At 38.5% G+C, this 22,419-nt stretch overlaps 2 protein-coding genes and 1 long non-coding RNA gene across 9 annotated transcripts in view; 2 read left to right on the forward strand and 1 right to left on the reverse strand.

Annotated features, from left to right (window-relative positions):
- LOC129419000 (leucine-rich repeat-containing protein 49) overlaps window positions 1-6,213 on the forward strand; it is a 35,853-nt gene extending 29,640 nt beyond the window's left edge. For all 6 annotated transcript variants that reach the window (XM_055173978.2, XM_055173979.2, XM_055173977.2 and 3 more), the window contains 8 exons: window positions 1,393-1,464; window positions 1,916-2,091; window positions 2,177-2,263; window positions 2,776-3,010; window positions 3,230-3,415; window positions 3,505-3,614; window positions 5,169-5,316; window positions 5,450-6,213. In XM_055173978.2, coding sequence (XP_055029953.2) covers window positions 1,393-1,464; window positions 1,916-2,091; window positions 2,177-2,263; window positions 2,776-3,010; window positions 3,230-3,415; window positions 3,505-3,614; window positions 5,169-5,316; window positions 5,450-5,674 — 1,239 coding nt within the window. In that variant the 3' untranslated portion in view covers window positions 5,675-6,213. The remainder of the gene's footprint in view (window positions 1-1,392; window positions 1,465-1,915; window positions 2,092-2,176; window positions 2,264-2,775; window positions 3,011-3,229; window positions 3,416-3,504; window positions 3,615-5,168; window positions 5,317-5,449) is intronic.
- Window positions 6,214-7,192: 979 nt separating this feature from the next.
- Window positions 7,193-21,333, forward strand: LOC129419672 (thrombospondin type-1 domain-containing protein 4). Of its 2 annotated transcripts, none has more exons than XM_055174840.2 (18): window positions 7,193-7,401; window positions 7,840-7,885; window positions 8,026-8,092; window positions 8,970-9,229; window positions 9,333-9,618; window positions 9,819-9,921; window positions 10,668-10,804; window positions 17,400-17,604; window positions 17,765-17,940; window positions 18,019-18,100; window positions 18,236-18,421; window positions 18,537-18,666; window positions 18,759-18,963; window positions 19,168-19,341; window positions 19,802-19,975; window positions 20,059-20,238; window positions 20,332-20,476; window positions 20,585-21,333. In XM_055174840.2, the coding sequence occupies exons 2-18, from the start codon at window positions 7,860-7,862 to the stop codon at window positions 20,725-20,727; spliced, it is 2,679 nt and encodes an 892-aa protein (XP_055030815.2). In that variant the 5' UTR covers window positions 7,193-7,401; window positions 7,840-7,859; the 3' UTR covers window positions 20,728-21,333. The 2 variants fall into 2 exon arrangements, with proteins under 2 accessions (XP_055030815.2, XP_073710013.1); XM_073853912.1 differs by having other exon boundaries at window positions 20,685-21,333.
- Window positions 9,471-10,679, reverse strand: LOC129419673 (uncharacterized). The gene is made up of 4 exons (XR_008636614.2): window positions 10,422-10,679; window positions 10,258-10,330; window positions 10,001-10,105; window positions 9,471-9,605 (listed from the first exon to the last, which is right to left on the reverse strand). It is a non-coding gene; the product is annotated as an uncharacterized lncRNA (long non-coding RNA).
- Window positions 21,334-22,419: the final 1,086 nt, after the last annotated feature.

Below are 22,419 nucleotides of genomic sequence, written 5' to 3' on the forward strand. Positions count from 1 at the left end.
TGGAAGCGTTCAGAGTAGCAGTCACATGTAAACATAAGTCGCACTTTTGACGTAGGTGCGAGCTCTGGCGCATACTGTGACGTTGGCCGCCTAAACATCCCTTTGTCTCAGGTTTTCAAAATATACACTTTGGCCAGAGATTTTAGAAAGAGGCAAAATCTATGTTTACATATAAACGAAGGGCACAAACGAAGGTAAATGTATATGTTTTTCAAAATAACCATGTACGTGTAAACATAGCCTTAGTATTTAGTCCAGTATGGCACCGTTCTGACAGTACAATGTTTTGTGTGGGGAATACGTGGTCTATATTAACTATACTAAACTACGTATTTTCTGTGTTTTGTCACTTTTTACTCGCTCCCTTACCTGTTGTCACCTGTTCCCCTCATTATTTTGTCCCTATTTAAAGTCTTTGTGCCCAATGTTCTGTCTGTGATCGTACTGTGTTATCCAGTCTATTACTAAATCAAGTAAGCCAAGTTTATTGTCTGTTATTTTGTATGTTATTAGTTTTTAGTCTAGTTAATGTCATAGTCCAGTCCAGTTTAGCATTTAACCAGTCCTGTGTATATTGTGTTGGTTTACCCCCTCGTTGGTTTTTGTTTTCTCATTTTGTTCAATAAATTGTTCAGTGATCTATCCGTGTCTGCACCTGGTTCATCCGCCTTGCCATTCCTGACAGTAGTGACTACACACTGACCCCTGATCAGTTTACTCCAGATCGCCTCTGATAGCAGCTGTATCCTCTCTCTGTGGAAATTAAACGTTTTTAAACAATTTAACATTTGAAAGAAACAAAAAGAGTATTTGTATGACACAACTACATGTTTATAATTCAAATCAAATATTAGGATAGAAATCAGTCATCACATAAATGAAGAGAGGCAGATGATTAAACGCCTGACATGTTAAAGTTACTGCTTTTAGCTTTTTATGTCAAAGTTTTCAAATAAATCTTGTAATCTTAATGCAGAAAGCCTGAGAGGACACCAACACTTGTGACCACTTTGGTACCAACCTATCCCAGCCGAACATGTGGTACCAAAAACTGCAGTGCATGCTGGGAAACAAACAACTGGACTTCTGATACTTATCCTCTTTGATCCACACAGACACACACACACACACACACACACACACACACACACACACACACACAGACACACACACACACACACACACACACACACACTTTCTGAATGCTGAATGACTTTGTTCATCATTTCCTGCCCTGTATGCAGTACTGTGCAGTGCTGGGTTGTGTGTGTGTGTGTGTGTGTGTGTGTGTGTGTGTGTGTGTGTGTGTGTGTGTGTGTGTGTGTGTGTGTGTGTGTGTGTGTGTGTGTGTGTGTGTAGATTCACTCTGAGTGTTGTGTTTGTGTTCTGCAGGAGGAGGAGAGACGCACAGCACGACGGGAGGATGAGAAGAAGAAAGAGACTCAAAAACACACAGCACACAAGGTACACACACACACACACACACACACACACACATCAGTAGATTTACATCCGGGTATGTAAAATATTGTGATTCTAGTGTATGAATTCGGTATAGATACAGTATGGCACTGATGATTTGCTGCTGTTCTGAGATCAGCTGAAACATTAGAATGCATGATGTGAATTTCAGACTGTTTACTTCATGAACTCTGAAATGTTTATCAGAGGATAATAAATGCTGGATGTGAAACATAGTTGAGGAGCACCTGGAGAAGTTTTCATGATAAACTTTAGTTTTTATTGTGATCTTATACCACAGGGTGTTGAATGCTTCATTCTGATTGTTTCACAGCATTATTTTTTTAAAGCACACACCTGATCTGTCAAATGCCTTAAAATAACCACCAGATCAATGTCTGTGGTAACTGTGTGGTATAAAATAACATTTTTCTTTTGTTGCTTTCTGTTTTAGGAAAGACGACGCCTTGCGATTCAAAATGCGGCTCAGCAGTGGGAGGGGTTAAAAGTGTGCTCGGATCTTTCTGTCCACAATGGTGTGAAGGAGGACGTCAGCCCTGACAGTAGCCCCGCCCACAGCCCCGCACTGACCAATGGCAATGCTCAGGAGACCTCGCCAGATGAGCCCAGGTGAAGGGTCACGTGTGTCCAGAAAGATGATGACTCTGTTAGTTGTTGTTGTACTGTGTTTTACTGGTGTATTACTCTGTTATAGACGATTGAGTCCACTTACAGTTTCTGCTGGAGGTAACGAAAACAAAATCAAATCATCCAGTCGACCAAACAGTCCTAGAGACCCCAGGTACACACACACACACACACGCACGCACACACACAAACACACACACACACACACACACACACACAACTAAGTGTTTTTCAGTGTTGATATAATAGGGGAATGAAATGCATTAATGAATCATGACTCTATTTAAGAGCTCTCCGTATAAATTCATCATTACTCCCCTTTTCAAATCTGTCTGCACTGAAAGCACCCGCTGCGTTGCGGCTTCACTTTTTTAGACACATTGCAGAGCTCCTACTGAATTTTTCGAACAGAAAGGACTCAAAGTATTAGCTGACATTACTCTGATCTAAGTCAAGACAGATCTGAAGCTCTCTTTGTGTCCTCTTCACTCCAAAATTTTAATGGGCTTCAGTCCAGATGTTCCTGACAGAAGAGACTTTGTCACAACATGTTTTTCCCTCAGCTATTAAATCATTCCAGATAAAGGAATGTTGCTGTGTGCTGGGAGCTGCTTTAATCCTGTACTCATCATGATCCCAAATCTTCTCTCTCTCTTGATTTTCCAGGTTGCAGGAGAGCATGGGTCCATGTGTTCAGAGTCTGTCCATGTCTGACAGTCACATAGCCGAATTGGACGGCGAGACGCTGCGTCTGTTTGGCCCCGGGGCCCTGGAGACTTTAGAGCGCTGTTGGAGCGTTCAGACGGCCTCTAATGTCACCACCATCGCCTTCCGTTACATGAGCTTTGACTCCATCATTCCCACATTCCTGCGTATTCGCCTGAAATTCCCAAACCTTACGGTGAGGAACAAACCCCAGTAATGAGCTAACACAAGAATACTGTGGTGCAGTGATGATATCAGAGAATAATACCATGGTGTATTATGATGTATAACAGTGCTTCAGCTATCCAATAAATGTGCACAGAACAGCAAATTGGAATCTCATTTTCTCTCTCTCATGTTGATGTCTGATAATCTTCTGTTGTAGTTTATATGTATTATGTTTGTCTCTTATCAGCACCTGATGTTTATGGAGACAAACATCTCTCATCTTCCTCAGCTGGCTGCATTGGCTCAGATCAGACGTCTGGATCAGATCACCATTCATCCGGAGGGGAATCCTGTGGTGACCCTGACGCTCTGGAGATATTTCCTCATCTATAGACTTCAACATCTTAACCTGCAGAAGATCAATGGAATTGAGGTCCAAACAGCTCAGACCAGAGACTTTATATCTCAGCTGCCTGTGTGTGTAATTGTGTGTATTAATTAGTGTGTGTTTGTGTGTTTCAGGTGATGATAAATGACATCATGGCATCTGAACGGATGTTTGGTGCTCTTGGTCACATAGCTGCTACAGAAACACCTCGCTGTCGCCTGCTACTGCTACTGGAAGAGTCCAGGTGTCTGTCTGTCCTTTATTGTTTGTCTGTCTGTCATTGTGTGCGTGCGTGTGTGTGTGTGCGTGTGTGTGTGTGTGTGTGTGTGTGTGTGTGTGTGTGTGTGTGTGTGTGTGTGTGTGTGTCTGTGTGTGTTTGTACAGGATTGATGCAGGTCAGTGCTTGTCAAACGCAGCTGTGTGAGTGTTCATGTTTGATTGCCTGAGGTTCAGGACTATTTGAACACTTGAGTATTAAACAAAGTTTCTTTTTGGTTCAACACACACCCTTGCATTACCACATCCAGAGAGACTGTCTGTCTGTCTGTCGTTCGGTCAGTCTGTTTGTCGATGGTCTGTCTGTCTGTAAGTCAGTCGGTCTGTCTGTTAGTCTGTCTATTTGTCTGTCAGTCAGTATGTTTGTTGCTCGGTCTGTCGGTTGGTCAGTTTGTCAAACTGTCTGTCGGTCCGTCAGTAGGTCTGTCTGTCAGTCAGTCTATCTGTTGGTCTGTCTGTCTGTTGGACTGTCGGTTGGTCTATCTGACAGTTTTTTTGTCGGCCTGCCTGTATGTTGGTTGGTCAGTCGGTTGCTCTGTTTGTCAGTCAGGCTGTCGTTCTGTCTGTTCATCAATAGGTATGTCTGTCAATCTGTCTGTCTGTCTGATGGTCAGTCCGCTTGTCTGTCTGTCGTTTGGTATTTCTGTTGGTTGGTCTGTCTGTCAATCTGCCTGTATGTTGGTTGGTCAGTCGGTCACTCTGTTTGTCAGTCAGTCTGTCGTTCTGTCTGTCTGTCGGTTGATCAGTAGGTATGTCTGTCAATCTGTCTGTCAGTCGGTCTATCTGTCGGTCAGTCTGTCTGTCGGTTGGTATTTCTGTTGGTCTGTCTGTCAGTCTGCCTGTATGTTGGTTGGTCAGTTGGTCACTCTGTTTGTCAGTCAGCCTGTGTTCTGTCTGTCAGTTGATCAGTAGGTATGTCTGTCAGTCGGTCTGTCTGTCGGTTTGCCTGTATGTTGGTTGGTCAGTCGGTCACTCTGTTTGTCATCTGGTCAGTCTGTCGTTCTGTCTGTCTGTCGGTTGATCAGTAGGTATGTCTGTCAATCTGTCTGTCAGTCGGTCTATCTGTCTGCTGGTCAGTCCGTTTGACTGTTGGTTGGTCTGTCTGTCTGTTGATGGTTTGGTCGGTTGGTCGAATGGTCTGTCTGTAAGTCGTTTGGCTGTAGTGGTCTGTAGGTCTGTCTGTTGGTCTTTAGGTCAGTTTGTCTATCTGCGGGTTGATTTTGTCTGTCTATCGTTTTTGCTCTATCGGTCTGTCTGTCGGTCTGTCTGTTGGTCAGTTGGTTTGTCTGTCTGGACATGATTTTTTAGTTTTTGAATACAATATATAATCCTATAATGTATAAAAGTGTGTTAGGATATTATTTTCTATTATTATTTATTAAATGAGTGTTTACAGGGTTATGTTCACTGTCATTTAAACAGAAAGACTTTAGTGTTTACTTTAAAATGACTTTAAATAGCAGCTTTAATCTGAGTGTGTCCTGCAGTTGAGCTGTCAATCATTTTCTGTATTGATGTGAAGGAAACGACAGCTGCAGTTTGTGTTGGACGGGCGCGGTCGGAGGAGCGGACAGAGCCCTGAAGACATGAAGGAGAACGGAAAACAGCTGGGAGACGCTTTGAGTCGAGCACTTATCAACTATCCCAACAGAACATCAGACAGTCCTGAGGTGACGAGATGAACATCATGAGAAGAAGATCTGTATTGATCAATGAACATCTGTGTGATAATCACTTCATCTGCTTCTCTCTCTCTCTCTCTCTCTCTCTCTCTCTCTCTCTCTCTCTCTATCTGTCTGTCAGGAGGGCAGCAGCAGTGATGTTTCTGATCGTTCTGTGATGGTGTCGCAGTATCTCAGAGGTCTCATTAACAGAGCATCCAGTCACAATCTGAAGGGTGATGCACTACAGAAACTCTGGCCGTCTCTCTTCACAGAGCTGGTGAGAGAAAGTGTATTAGAGATGAAAGACAGACCGGCCTTCAGACAGACCTGTCTCGACCGCCACAGAGAAAGACTCTTGAAATAAATGATTCGCAGACCTGGGACTGATTCAACTGATTTCAGATCAGACACAACCTGACCTGTACAACATTCTTTTCTGTTTTACCTTTACATTTAATCTTTTAGCACTCAATTTATAATTTATTCTTTGCAAAATATAGTATAAATATACATTGTATGATTTTTAAATATATTTTTTATTGTTATAAGACTCTAAATGCATTCATAAAGATTATCGCATGTCATTTAAATGGCAAGGTTGAAAAAAGAGAAATGTTGCACTAAAGGAATGTACAAATTACAACCTTTTTACTCTAAAGTCAGATTTAAAAGTAATAATTCAGAGAAATGTCGTTGAATATTTAATTGTTAATTAATCTGGATCAGAATTGAATTAAATATAAATCTGCTCTTCAGATTCAGTGTCACATGTGAGGTGATGATCTGGATTTGTGTTTAAATCAAACTCATTTTCTTTCAGTGAATTTCTTCTTGTTCATCCAGTAACTTAAACTCACCATTAGAAACAAACTACCCAAATAAAGATGTGAACCTGTTGTGAAACTGAATGTGTTATTGTGATAAACCACAGAGCGGAGATGGTCTGCTTGTGTTTGTGTAATTGTGTTATAAAGTGTGTTTGGGACATGTTAAGATCAAGCACATTCTCTCATAAGCATTCATTTGTTTTGTGTTTTGATGATCATTAAAAGAGAATGATCAGAAACATTTTGCAGATAAATTTCATTTGCAGATAAAAGTACGGAAGTAAAAAATATGAAGCTTTCAAACACAGACATGGACCCAAACTAACTAACTACTGACTAACCATGTTTATAATCACACACACATTCATCATGGAGAAAAAGCTTTGCTTGGTTAAAGTCATGATCAGAATTATTATTCTTTCTACATTGAAGTTTCAGAGCTCTTTACTAATCTAAAGTATAATACAGAATAATAATAATAATCTAGTCAGCACATTGACTTCTGACAGATATGAGTTTAGTTTTTGTAGATTTTGTTCCAGCAGATAAACTATAAGTCTGTATTTCTGTCTCTCCAAGGTGTCTGATATCTGTCTGATTGGAGATCTGTCATCATCTGTAGCCTTCAGTTGTATTTTCTCCTGTCTGAACATGATGATTATATTTATAACTCTTACTGTACAGCAGTCTTTAATCCTCTACTGACTTCTGTTGACATGATGTGACGTCACACAATTCATATTTACAGACATTTCACTTTATTACAGGAACAACTGCGAACAATATTTTGTTTATTGGCTCTCAAAAATAACTTCACTGTGAGGATTATTTACTGTAGAAAAATGTGGGACAACTCTACACACACACACACACACACACACACACACACACACACACACACACACACACACACACACACACACACACACTCTCTCTCTCTCTCTCTCTCTTTTCTCTCTCACTCTCTCTCTCTCTCTCTCTTTTCTCTCTCTCTCTCTCTCTCTCTTTCTCTCTCTCTTTTCTCTCTCACTCACTCTCTCTCTCTCTCTCTCTCTTTGTTTATTGGACTGAGAAACACATTTACAGTAGAGAGCTCCCGTGCGCGTGACAGTGCTTTATGATGGATTTTATTGACGCTATCAGACGCGTGGAATGTTGCGCTGAATTACGCGCGTCGCGACGCGTCAGGGTCGCGCGACGCTTTCACCGTTAGAACCGCTGGAGCTCAACGGGTACCACATTAACCTTTACCATGTTTTACCAGGTGTGAATCTCATTGAAGCTAATCTTTCATCATGACGGTATTTTACTGCAAGGAGACGGATAGTTTGATTTTATTTGTGTAGTTATAGCCTACCAATTAAAATCTATTTAATATGTTTTTATTTTACAGAACCACTGGAAACTCTTCTTATAGATGTCACTTTTATGTTTACCATAGTTCTTTTAGGTACTTATAATATGGTGTATAAATGTAATAATCTTGTGTTTTATGTATAATAGTTTAATTTACTTTCTCACTATATGTTCATCTTTAATTAACAAACGTGTTTTACTGCTGATGTCCTGACCTTCTGAGGTCAAAGGTCAACTGAAGTCTAAAAAGAGACCCTATACTCAGACACGTGATTGTGATTTGTGTGTGTGTGTGTGTGTGTGTGTGTGTGTGTGTGTGTGTGTGTGTGTCTCTATTCATGTACAGATCTGATCTCTGTTATCAGAATGAGAAGTGAAGATCTCAGCATCAGGTGACATCAGCTTTCATTCATAATAAGAGACTTTACCACAGTATTAGTTACATAGAGATGTGTTTTATGTGTTACCTCACACCTGGTTAGTTTCATATGTCAGTCAGTATTGATGTAAATCTGTCATGTTGTGTTTGTAGGGTTGTTATTGTGATGGTTTTCCTGTGGCCCGTTCTCGTGTGTCATCATGAAGAAAACCAAAGAAAGGTAAGATTAACAAACAGGGACTTTTATTTTAATATGCATTTCATGTTATAATCACATTACAGCTGACATTATGTCAATGATAAATCTCATAACAAAATAAAGTGCAGAGTTGATTTTGTGGCTTTACCTGCCCTACTGCAATCTCATTACAAAGACATTCATGACCAAAAACATCAAATCAATGAATGTTTAATCAATCAGTGCAGATCATGTAAGAGACCTGACCTGAGATCAGTTTATGTAACGAATACTGTTGCTGGTCTGACAGTATATCGTAAAGAGTGAATGAGTGTAAAAGTGAACAGACGTGATCTCCTGAAATCTCTGATCACAGGTTTAGGTTTTAGGGTTTGGTTAAGGTCAGCTGGTCATCTGTTTAGTTCTTCTACACAGAATCTTTATTAATGAATATATTAATCTGTGATAGTCCTGTAAAACACTGTACAGTTGTCTTCTTAAGGATAAAACAGAAACACAATAGTTTCATGCAAAATGATGCATCTAATTCAGATCAACATCAAATTACAGAATAACTGTGGTGGTAATAATGAGTTTGTCATAGTCTTATTTGTCGGCTTTATTTTTAAACAAAGAAATGAGTTTTGATGTTACATTGAGACTTGTAGCTGGATGGTTTAGTTTTTAGTAATATTTTTACTTTGCTCTTGTTTTTCCTTGATTGATAATGAGAAATTGATGTGTAATTTAACTCACGATTCTAATCTGATATTATTTGATTAAAATCAGAAGATGAACGACTGCTGTGATCGATCTCTCTGTCATTATCAAACTGCGTTCTTGTATATTTCTCTACTTTCATAACATAAATGACTGTGGTGTTTGCTAAATGCTGAAATGTAAATATTTATTTTGTCAGATCCGGTCGGCAGCTGATCCTCAATCGTCAGGGTCGTGGGGGTCGTGGGGTCCGTGGCGGGACTGTTCACGTTCCTGTGGTGGAGGACTTCAGGAACAGACCAGAGTTTGTTTGCCTCATCACAGTCTTCAGTCTTCTGTAAATCCAGCTCAACAGACGGGGAACGGTCACACATGGATACCACCGAACAGACCCGGAGCAGAGAGCTCGGGTTTAAATCCACCCAGACCAAGAGACCAGAGACCGCTGGGTGGACTGAGGTTTGACAACAGCTTACACGTTTACTTTTTAGTTTTTAAAACTTTAACTATAAAGATATACTGATGATCAGGATGGTTTTTCTGTTTGACTGATCTTTTAAAGGAAATCAAACATCAGTCCAGGCACCTACGCTTACGGCAGAACATCTTTACAGAAAGATTTCACGTCCAAGCACAGACAGAGACGCTCTGCATCAAACATCTCACGTCACAGAGCCAGGACGCATCATAGGAACGTAAACACGCGTCAGCACCCGGCCCGGGTTCACATACAGCAGCCCGGTGTGACCCAGACCACAGCGACATCACTGCTAACCAGACACAACTCTCCTCTCCCAAACACCTCCTGTCCTGGATCACCAATCCAACACAAGATCTGTAACATCATGGTAAACTTCTTGAGTCCAACGCATTACACATTTTCTATTCTGAACGAGTTTAGCACAGCATGGTCATCAATATCTCTGCTCATGAGAACATAAATATTTACCTAAATATTAACCCAGGCTAAAATAAAAGACCAAAATAACACAGGATTAGAAGTGAGCCCGTTACTGGTGAAGTGTTTATATGTGTTATAAATTCACAGGCCTGTCCGTCATCAAGCAGACCAATCAGAGAGCTGCAGTGTTCTGCGTTTAACACACGCCCCTTCATGGGTCGACTGTATGAATGGGAACCTTTTCATGACGGTGAGATTAAATGATTTAATATTTGATTTAAATGGTTGTAGTTTTTGTGTGATATTATTATAATGAGAGGTAAACTCACCTTCTCACTTCTGTGGAAACCCTGATGTGCTTTCTATTCAACATGAGCATTATGTCTTTGTTGATTTCTTTGATCAATCGGTCAATCTATCAATTTCATTTGCTTCTGTTGATCAAACACATAAGAATTAAACTCAATCTTTGCTCCTACAGACATGAATGATACCACAGATCTTTACATTCTGATACATGAAGTCATAATATAAATATATTTAACAAATAGGTATTAGATAAATCACGACACACACACTATAATACCTGTCCGATATCGATTCTGCAAGGCGATATTATGCACAGCTCTTTCATGTATTAAGCTCTTCAGTAGGAAGTCCTTATCAATATAAAATCACTGTGAGTTTATAACATGCATGTGAAAAAGAAAACGTAATCATTGTAAATATTTTTTATCATTATGGAAATACCTAAAAAGTTTGAAGAACAGTGATATAAAAATGCTTGAGCCATTTCCCGGAGCTGCGTGTGTAATGCTTCTTCTTCTGCGGCCCATATTGAGTTTCTGCACGAGAGCGCCATCTGGCTTTTGGATGTAGCGGCATTGAGAAGCATAACAAGCCAATCGCACGGTTTATCCTTAAACTATTATTAATAAACATAAACGAATGATGTGTTACTGAATTTCTGCAGCTCATCTGTGTGTTTTGGTGCAGGTGATAATGAATCGGACTGTCAGCTCAACTGTCGTGCCGTCGGCTTTCGTTTCTACGTCCGTCAATCTGATGACATCATTGATGGGACTCCATGTGAACAGAACAACTCGTCTGTATGTGTGGCTGGAAAGTGTGAGGTAGGAATCATCTGACCATAATAAAGAAAAGAAGTCAACATTCTGTCCCAAATGTTTTTTTAAGAGTAAAAGTGATGACTTTTGTAAATTTATTTAAAAATAAATGTGTAAACGTTGCATAGTGCAGTGCTGCAGGTGGCCACTGGAGGGCAGTAAAACATCAGGATCCTGTCTGTGTACATTTGCTGTTTGGGTATGAAAGGTTTGCAAAGCTATAAACTTAATATATTGTCTTTAACGGAAACACTTTCCAGATTGAAAACAGTGGGTCTCAAACTTTTTCGGCATGCGGCCCCCCTTATGTATGGTGCATCCCTTCGTGGCCCCCCAAAGACAATTTATGACATAAAACATTCCATAACTTAAAATTTGAATTAAACAAAACATTGTAAATTATAAAATATATTGCTGTTGGTCAATAGCCTTATTTTTTTTTTAGGTTTTATTACACAGAATGTATGATAAATGAATGTATTTTATAAAATGTCATAAAACTGGAGTCCCCCGTCACCATCTCAGTTTGAGAAGCACTGCTATAAGGAGTCTGATGATTTGATGGCTTCCATAAAGTCAAACGTCCCAAAATTTTGTATTTAAATAAATCCTTACAGACATGAAGAAATGTGCAGCTTTACTATAGAGAATGAGAAACATCATACATTTTAAATCATATTAATTCTAGCAGACCTTAAATATAAAATGATGAAGCTGTTAGAAGCTGTTGATCTTTTATAGAATCTCATATCATTGAATAATGTTGAATTTTTCCATTTATTCAGTTCTTCTTGGAGAAAATGACATCTGTTGTGTTATTTTGAAAAGCTTTAATTGTAAAGACTCACAGACACACACACAGTTGCCAGCTTGTTAGTGAATTATCCACACTTTCATATCCAGCTGTGCTTTTTACAAAACTGTCACTTCAACAAATCCTTGAGAAATGAGACGTAACACAGATGCTGAAATAACAAGGTCTTTATGAGAAGTGATTGGTGACATGTTCACTAGTTTGTTTCCCACACAGATGATTTGAATTCTTCAGTAAGCTCCTACAGATCAGACTGAAATCTTCTGGAATAATGAGAGGGATCTTTAGGAATTATCACAGATATTCCCAGCATTCACTTTAAGCTTTAGATCTATTGACAGACAGTCGGGGTATAGTTTCTCATGCAGGTCTTTTTTATTGTGTGTGATGTAAACTGAGAGCTGTGAATGGATGCTGAATCAGACTGTACAGTATATAGTACAATACAACACTTCATTATACATTCTATTCATTAAACTAATAGATGATCAATTACACTTTAGACTATTTACTGTATTTTAAGGCACTAAATATATTGTGAGAGCTATTAGATGTAATAAATAAGTTTTTTTTTTTATATAAAGTGAACATCAAATGCCTTTTAAATCATATAGTACCATCTTCATGATGCAAATAATTGATATAATAAAGTCAACAGGAAGCATTATCTCAATGTTAAAGAGATTTAGTTGAAAATGAAAAAATGGTTTTGTTTTCTTAACTCGCACAGATGTAATAATACAGTAAGTCTTGTCTCTCTCAGATATATGATGTGATTTCTTATCCGCGGTTACTTTCAGCCCTCAGCGTCTGTTTCTTACATTACTGTACTGTATTTATTACTCTACCGCTCACTGACACTAACATCACATCTACAAACATTAAATCAAGTCAAGTTTATTTATATAACACTTATTTACAGTCTTGCATTCTTTCAAATGAACTTTACATGAAAGCTGAGGGGGAAAAACACAGAAAACAGGAAATTAATAAATATACACAGTAAATAAATGCAGCATGAAGTCAATTCAAGCTACTTTATTACGTTTTGACCTGTGATAAGTTAACATAGTTAGCTATAAAAACAAGTTGAAATTGTTTGACTTAATTTGTTAACATAAAACTATATAATTAGTATATTGCAAATGTTATTGTCTTCATAAATAAATTATAATCTAATGAATTGGTATTTACTTTTCCTTTGACTTTTAAACATGTAGTCACTAGCATGATAAGTGATAACTATGTATTAAAGTAAACTTTTCATCTAACATGGAAACATGTAGCCCAATTATTATTAAAAAAAATATATAATAACTGAATACACAAAGCACTAAGTTAATGTCAGGCTCAGCAATCTACCAGTTAACTAACTGACAGCAGCAAGCAACCAAAACACTCATGAGGGCTTTTCACTCTGGAAATAGTTAGCCCCTGGTTATTCTAAACCCCGGGTTAACACACTAGGGCTTTTCACACTGTGCTTAACCCTGGGTTATTTTCATTCTAAACTGGGTTAAGGATCGTTTCACACTTGTAATTTAGAACCAGTTATCCCTGAAAAAAAAACTACTCTTTACCCCTGGTTAGGAACGAACAGTGTGAAACAGATAACCCAGGATTCCATTAGCCCGGTGTTTGGAATAACCCAGGGTTAACTTTTCCAGTGTGAAAAGCCCTGTTGAGAATAAAAAAGAGAGATTATTTAAACACTCACACAATCTCAGTTGTATCCTCTTATTTGATCAGTGTAGTAACACCACAGTAATCTTATTCAGAAAATTCCCACCTCATGATCCTCCTCCTCTCCTCACATCCATTCCCACTTTTCCTTCTCTCCACCCCTACATTGGCTCAGCTTTCATTGTGTGTGTGTGTGTGTGTGTGTGATGTGTAGATGTGATCTGCAGTGACTCGTGTAAGTGATAATGACACAATCATTCAGAGAGTGATGCGTGTGGTGATGATGATGATGATGATGATGATGATCTCTGGTGTGGTTCCTCTGTTTCTCATCTGTATCATGCGAGTTTTTGGAGATCCTTCTGTACAGGTCTGTGTGTTTCTCTCTCTCTCTGTGTTTATCATTATAACAGTACAGTATGTGTTAAGTTACAGTCGTAGGTTTGATGAGAATGAAATATTTCTGTGTGTATATTGTGAGAATCGGTTGCCTTTAATGTCTACAGTGCTTGTGAGTAGAGTTTTGTCTTTACCATCTGTACCGCGGTATATATTATTTACACAGCTGTCAGTGAACAGGTCTGCGCTGTGGTTTTTACCTGAGATGCGCATGAGCAGTTTTCACCAAACATTCATCTGTATAGCTTTGAACAATCTCATCTTTTAGTTGACTTTGATTGTCTGTCTTTGTAAGAGTTTGTTTTAAAGCTCAACCTCAGTGAAGTTTGTTGCTGAATCATCATTCATTCGTTCACTCGCTTTACTTTATTGTGTCTTTGATGTTTCTGTCAGCGTATACAGATCTATAAAACTACTGAATGTTTTGCACAGATGCTTCTGAGAGCACACCAACATCCACCGCTTCATTCTCTCAATGTGTCAGATACAAACACCACAGAGATCATGAGAGGACTTTAATAACAGATCTGTGTGTGTGTGTGTGTGTGTGTGTGTGTGTGTGTGTGTGTGTGTGTGTGTGTGTGTGTGTGTGTGTGTGTGTGTGTGTGATCCAGCTGTAGCCTTGACCTCGCTCTTTGTGCGTCCCATCAGTTTCACAGACATCAGGTCGTGCGGTTCGTTCCACAGGAGACGTTTCTATAATGTCAGCGCTAAATCACAGTAAATACTCTCAAGACTTGTATTTGATTTATTTCTATGTTAGATGTCTTTAGGGAGATATTTGACTTTATATGTCTCATGTTTCCTCTTCTTTGTTTTCATTGGATTCAGTTTTGAAACTTCAGGATGAAAGCAGAAAGGTTTTTGAATAAACTGTGACGTGCTTGCTGTATGAGATTGTTTGCGGCTTCTCTCTTCTTAAAGTTTTATTTACTCATCATTTCTACAAGCAATATCACTCCACAACAAGTCACCTGATTTAAACATCATTCATGTCTGCTTCATAAAGTGAATGAGTTACATGCTAGACACAAAGCAAACTCAGTTTACAGGATGAAGTTTATAAAAGTGTTTTGTTTGTGCAGCCACGTCTACGTCTGTGAGTTTAATAAGAGAACAGTGGCTGTTATTATTCTCATTAAAAACCTCACAGTATATTTTCACATTTGGGGCACACATGTCGCCGCTCGCGTCCACCACATGGAGTCCACATGAAGTTTAGTGGGAGGAGTCCAGCGAGAGTTTGTAACAACTACAAACATCAATCACACAAACACACTTCATCTGAACCTGAATGAATACACGTGAACAATATTACACTGTCTCTTATCACATCATGTCTCTCACATTCATAATCAGATCTGCATACATTTGACCATTTCATATTGAGTTGATGTAATAAATGATTTCTAGTCATCAGACTCATCAGGTTATATACTCTTCTAGAAGATTTTCTCTTTATGTAAAATGTGAAACATTATTTTACCTCATTTATTCTCTTCATCATTTGTGACATTTAAAGGATTGTGGGAAACGAGTGGACAGCTGCTGGATCTCAGCCCAGTGGATCTAATAATCCAGATAGATGTGGAAATGTTTCTTTACGGTGATTTAGGGGGTTTGACTTTTATTTAATAGCAATAAGTAAGCAATAAGGTACGAGAGGCTGTGCTGTATCGTGAATAAGTAACGGCTGAAGGGCGTTGTTAGGCACGACGCGAAGCGCAGTATGTGTATGTGTTGCTAAGGGTGTTGCTAAGGGCGCAGTGATATTAAATAGAACCGTTGGGTGAAGCGGTCATAGCAGTGTTTTATCATGAATAAAGCACACCTATTGACCAATCAGAATCAAGGATTGGAACTAACCGTTTTATAATCCACAACACACTGTTCTGTTTCATTTCCTTTTGAAATCACAAACAAACACAAAGAGCTGTTTTGTTTAGATGAACTGGAATGCGTCTGGTCCACCTGAAGACTTAAAGGAATATTTCATTTTCTTAAAAGAAAAATCCAGATAATTTACTCACCACCATCTCATCCAAAATGTTGATGTCTTTCTTTGTTCAGTCCAGAAGAAATTATGTTTTTTGAGGAAAACATTTCAGGATTTTTCTCATTTTAATGGACTTTAATAGAGCCCAACAATTAACACTTAACTCAACACTTAACAGTAAGAGTTTCAAAGGACTCTAAACGTTCCCAAACGAGGCATAAGGGTCTTATCTAGCGAAACGATTGTCATTTTTGACAAGAAAAATAACAAATATCCACTTTTAAACCACAACTTCTCGTTTAGATCTGGTCGTGATGCGCCAGCTGACCCCACGCAATACGTCATGAGGTCAAGAGGTCACAGAGGACGAACGCAAAACTCCGCCCCAGTGTTTACATGTGTGGAGAAAGAGGACCGTTCCGACGTTGTTGTATGTCAACTGATACTAATTAATGTCTTTGTGGCAGTTTATTGTTTACAATGATCTGCAAATGTGCGTTTTATATATGTAACACGTGACCTCCCTACTTCACTACGCATTTACGTTAGGTCGCGCTGGACCGGATCTAGAGGAGAAGTTGTCCTTTAAAAGTGTATATTTGTTATTTTTCTTGTCAAAAATGACAATCGTTTCGCTAGATGGGACCCTGGTGCCTCAATTGGGATCGTTTGTAGTCCTTTGACACTCCGTTGAAAAAAACTGTTGCGTGTTGAGTTGGGTGTTGATTGTTGGTGTCCGTTGAAGTCCATTAAAATGAGAAAAATCCTGCAAAAAAAAATTTCCTCAAAAAACATAATTTCTTCTTGACTGAACAAAGAAAGACATCAGCGTTTTGGATGACATGGTGGTGGGTGGATTGTCTGGATTTTTCTTTTAAGAAGATTGACTAATCCTTTAACAAAGATTAATAATATCTTCAGACAATTTGTGTCTAACTATCCCATACGGTAAAAAATATTTTTTCAAATATCATTTTAAATTTATTAAAAATATATATAAAAATAGGAAAAAAATATTTGTGCTGAATATATTTTTAGGCCATTTTTTGTATATTTTGAAATATATTTTAAAGCATTTATATTCACATCACATTGGAAGAAAACTTTGTATTTATATTTTGTATTATATTTTGTATTTGTATAAGGTTTAAAAGACTGAAATTAGATGGAATTTCTAAACTGGAAAAATATACTTATCATTTGATATTTTATACATATTTATATGTTTAATACAAACTTGAATATTTTGGGCAGGAAAATATATTTTTTGCTGTATGGGTTGTAAAATTAGAAATGTATCTGAAATACATTTTGAAATATATGTTAATAGGTTAAAACGAAATATATTTAAAAAATATATATATTTCATTAAGCTTTACTTTCTACAAAATGTATTTAGCATATATTTAAAACTGATTTTTGGCCAAAGACATTTTTTTGCAGTATGGGATTGTTTGTATTTAGCTGTTATTGAATGTAAAATATGAAATATCTCGAGCTATCAGTGACTTTGTGTCTGTGTGAATCTGCAGATTGTGTGTTCAGAAACATGTCCTCTATTGAAAGTTATTCTAAACTTGAGGATCACATTTATATTTTAATGATCATTCATCTACACAGAACTCAGTAGAGAATATAAATATGATCGATTATTTTCTTAAAGATGTTTTGTGTGTAAATCAGTGATGTGAAGTTTCTCTGTGTATCAGACGGTGGGCTGTGATGATCTGGTGTCTTCAGTGAAGGTTCGTGATAGATGTGGTGTCTGTGCTGGAGATGGCAGAACCTGTAAGCTGATCTCAGGTCTGTTCCAGCACAGCCTCTCTAAAGTGGGTTACCACAAGATCGTGGAGATCCCTCTGGGTGCTACTAAAATAAACATCACAGAGATAGTCAAGAGTAGAAACTATCTGGGTGAGTAACTCCTCATTTAACTAGCTGCACTAAACCTTATGTCCATGTCAAGGTCAAGTTTTGTTTTATTCATTAAGCTGCTAGACACACCCACAATCAAATTATTCTGTGTGTGCGGCATGCGTGCGTGCGTGTGTGTTTGTGGGTGTGTGTGGCGCAGCTCTGCGCAGCCGGTCTGGCCGATCCATTATTAATGGAAACTGGGCCATTGACCGTCCAGGAATGTACGAGGGAGTAGGAACCATGTTCACATACAGACGACCCAATGAGATCACCAGCACCGCAGGAGAATCCTTCTTGGCCGAAGGACCCACCAATGAGATCCTGGATGTTTATGTAAGTGAAATGATGTTTGATTTAGTTTAAAATAATCATGGTACATTTAACACTAACATTGAGTGTGATTCTGCTCAGATGATCTACCAGCAGCCCAATCCAGGCGTTCATTATGAGTTCCTCATGCCTTCAGAGAACCCTGGAGACCCTCAGCGTGACGGTGGGTTCTGTTCTCTTACAAAAATCATCACATTGTTATAATTAGAGATGAATATTATTATCCCATAATGACCATTAAATAAGCCATGTTTATATAACATAAAATGTAAATACATGGGCTTGTGTTGCTCCACAGTAAATGTTATGAACAGAGAGTCTGGTTCTGATCCGATCGGCCGGAAGGGTCCAGAGGAACGTGAGCGGTCAGGTGTGAACAGAAATCCAAATAATCAGTTACCTGCTGCTCCTCACCCACAAACACCTAAAGAATACAACTGGAAACTCACCGGCACCACAGACTGCAGCGCCTCCTGTGGCAGAGGTCAGAATTACATCATCTTTATTATACAGAAACAGATATGGCCCACTGGTGAAGTTATTTTGTGGGAAGAATCCTATCTGTTTATCTGAATCTGATCGGCGTGTCACTCGTGCAGGTAGCAGGTACGGCGTTTTCAGCTGCGTCCATCGCATAACGCATGCGCAGGTGTCGAGCGGTCTGTGTGACAGCAGTACAAAACCCAGCCAGCAGGAGGAGCCCTGTAACGTTCAACCGTGCCCGGCATTGTGAGTCTCTCCCGCTTCATGATGTCCATATTGATTAAAATATGTGAATGTGACAGTCAAGAGCACTCGTGTACCTGTAAATGTCTCTTCAGCTGGGATATCGGCGAGTGGTCCGAGTGCAGTAAAACCTGCGGTCTGGGAACGCAGCATCGTCAGGTTCTGTGTCGTCAGATGTACGCCAACCGCACTTTAACCGTGCACGGCAGTCGATGTCATCACCTGGAACGACCGGAGATCAGCAGCACCTGTCAGCTGAAGATCTGCAGCGAGTGGCAGATTCGCTCGGAGTGGAGTCCCGTGAGTGACAGCTGTCAGTCACAGTCCCTCTTCCCCGCTGATTGGCCACACATGTGAGGACTGTGAGCAATAGCCTATCAGCAGGGGCAGTGGGTGGAGTTTTTAGTCTGTGGGAGAGTCATTCATGAAATACATCAATCTGCTCAGGAATAAAAAACAATGTTTTGTGTCTGTGTGTGTGTGTGTGTGTGTGTGTGTGATCAGTGTTCAGTGCCCTGTGGTGTAGGTCAGCGGTCACGGCAGGTGCATTGTGTCAGTAATGTTGGTGATATTGTGGAGGATGAGGAGTGCAACATGCAGCTTCGCCCCGGTGATGTGGAGAACTGTGATGTGGGTCCGTGTACAAAAAGCTGGTTCTTCAGTGATTGGGGTTCTCAGGTGAGTGCTAGAACAGGTTTTAAAGGTGCAGTGTGTAAATTTTAGCTGCATCTAGTGGTGAGGTTGCGAATTGCAACCAACGGATTAGTCACCTGCTCACCCCTCGCTTTTGAAATGCATAGAGAAGCTACAGTAGCTGCCACCTGACAAACATGTCATCTTCGGAGAAAACTTAGTAAAAAAATTTTGTCCGTTAAGGGCTTCTGTAGAAACATTGCGGCACAAAATGGCGACTTCCATGTAAGGGGACCCTCGGTATGTAGATAAAAATGTCTCATTCTAAGATAATAAAAACATAACAGTTCATTATGAAAGGTCTTTATACACCACTGATAATATATATATTTTGGATTTCTGTCAAGAGATCCTTCTAAAAATTACACACTGCACCTTTAATGCTGAATACAGACCAGCTGTATCTGTGCATTTACTCATTGTTTTTACACGTTTCTCATGTCAGTGTTCTGCAGAGTGTGGCGTGGGCATGCGGACACGCAATGTTTTGTGTCTCACCAATCACATCAGTAGTTTGCCTCTGGAGGGTTGTGGATCTGAGCGCCCCTCAGAGGTGCAAGCCTGTAACAACGGCCCATGTGAGAGTCGCACGGAGTGGTTTGCTGGACCCTGGAGTCAGGTGAGCCCACATCAATTGTCATTCCCAATGCAATAAACAGTGCTTTGTGTTTATTGGTGTGTGTGTGTTTATGGACGGTTCAGTGCTCGGCAGAGTGTGGCCCCGGCGGACAGCAGAGGGCAGTAGTGTGTTTGATGAGATCAGATGAGGGCTTTACTGTGATGCCCCCGTATGAATGTTCATCTCTGGACAAACCTCTCAGCCAACAGAGCTGCTTCATCAAAACCTGTGGAGCCATGTGGTACCACACAGACTGGAGCCCGGTGTGTAAAACACACACACACACACACACACACACACACACACACACGTTTGTGTTGAAGTTGTCATTGGTATTTCTCATGCGTGTGTTACAGTGCTCAAAGTCGTGTGATGGTGGTTACCGTGTGCGAGAGGTGCGCTGTATCTCTGATCACATGATCACCACTGACAGCTGTGAGGAAACATCAAAGCCACGCGTGAAAGAGATCTGTAACCCTGAGCCCTGCCTTCCTGTGATTGGTCAGTTCTGTCATATATCACATTTAAAACTCTTTATAATGACTGAATGTATTTTGAATCATATATGATGTGGACACGTGTCAGTGTGAATGTCTGTGTGTGTTTCAGATGAGAAATGCAGAGATAAATATTTCAACTGTAATGTGGTGGTCCAGGCGCGTCTCTGCGTGTATGATTATTATAAGATGGCGTGTTGTGCCTCCTGTAGACGTGTAGAGCAGAAGATGTCTGGACAGCGACGACACAGATAAAGTCCATGAAGGTCACATCAGAAGATCTCATCACTGCAAGATAACAGAGACGACTGTGTGTGAAGAGCATCTGAAGAACAGAAGAGATGTTCATGATCAGATGATTGAACTACAGAGGAGAGATAGACAGTAACTCTTTATATGATGCTCATCTGATGAAGAACATCAGCATGACTTCTGAGAGTCAGACTCTTATTATTGATCTCCAGTGGGTTCCTCTGAACACAGGAACATGTTGTGATACCTCAATACTGAAGAAACATTCACACTGCGTTTATTGCAGGAGTAAATACTGGATGTGAATCACTCAATAAACCTGTCAGGTTTAGTGTAGTCACAAACCATAGCAGTGATTCACAGCTGTAAATAACAATCCATTTGCCGTTAAAGATTTTTCACAAAGAAATTTAACAACTGGTTTAACCAATGGTATTGTTATCCAGCTATTTTTTGCAAATTATTTTAAGAAACACGTTTTATTTTTTGTCTTTATCCTGCTATTATGAACAGTGCTCTCTCTTTCTACTTATGTGTATTTATATTGTACACACAATCAGAATTGTCAACATCTTCATATATAAAACTAAAGGCCAGTCCTAATATATATATATATATATATTCAAATGTATGTCAATATGAATCGTGATATACTGTCTAAACTCTTATAAGACAATATAAAGCCCACATGTTAAATCAGTCTGATGTATTAATATCAGTAATAGAAAGTATATCAGTAAATAGTCCTTCATATTCCCCCCAAAATTGTCTCTTAATACTGAGGTCAAATCTGTGGAAGCCCATTTCTGCCACATGAAAAAATAATCATGCTCTGGTAAATCATAATTATGAGATAAAATGTTGAAATTATTACTTTAAAAGTAATAAATATGAGATCATAAAAGTCATAGTTATGAGATAAAAAAAGTCAAAATTATGAGATAAAAAGTCATAATCATGAAATACAAATTTGAAATGATGACTTTAAAAGTCATCATAGAACGTCAAAATTTTGACTTTAAAAGTAATAATTATGAGATAAAACGTTGACATTTTGGCTTTAAAAGTCATTGTTATGAGATTAAAAAAGTCAAAATTATGAGATAAAAAAGTCAAAATTATAAGATTAAAAAGTCAAAATTATGAGATTAAAAAATTCAAAATTATAAGATAAAAAAGTCAAAATTATGAGATCAAAAAGTCAGAATTATGAGATAAAAAGTTACAATTATGAGATCAAAAAGTCAGAATTATGAGATAAAAAAGTCAAAATTATGAGATAAAAAAGTCAAAATTATGAAATACACATAAAAATTATGACTTTAAAAGTCATTGTTATGAGATTAAAAAAGTCAAAATTATGAGATAAAAAATCTGAATGATGACTTTAAAAGTCATAGTTATGAGATTAAAAAAGTAAAAATTATTAGATAAAAAAAATCAAAATTATGAAATAAAATGTCAAAATGATGACTTTAAAAGTCATAATTATGAAGTAAAAATTCGAAATGATGACTTTAAAATTCATAGTTATGATTAGATTAAAAAAAGTCAAAATTATAAAATAAGTCATAATTATGTTGATGTTGAAATTATGACTTTAAATGTAATAATAATGAGATAAAAAAATCGAAATGATCACTTTAAAAGTCATAGTTATGAGATTAAAATGTAATAAATAGGAGATAAAAATTC

This window comes from Misgurnus anguillicaudatus, chromosome 15 (assembly GCF_027580225.2).
Source record: "Misgurnus anguillicaudatus chromosome 15, ASM2758022v2, whole genome shotgun sequence".
Taxonomy (NCBI): domain Eukaryota; kingdom Metazoa; phylum Chordata; class Actinopteri; order Cypriniformes; family Cobitidae; genus Misgurnus; species Misgurnus anguillicaudatus.

Bases quoted from the DNA above. Each gene is read 5' to 3' on its own strand.
- LOC129419672 (XM_055174840.2), top strand. From the start codon at position 7,860: ATGAGAAGTGAAGATCTCAGCATCAG. The intron at 9,230-9,332 runs GTTTGACAACAG...GATCTTTTAAAG, and splicing joins AGACCGCTGGGTGGACTGAG to GAAATCAAACATCAGTCCAG. The intron at 18,422-18,536 runs GTCAGAATTACA...TCACTCGTGCAG, and splicing joins CAGCGCCTCCTGTGGCAGAG to GTAGCAGGTACGGCGTTTTC.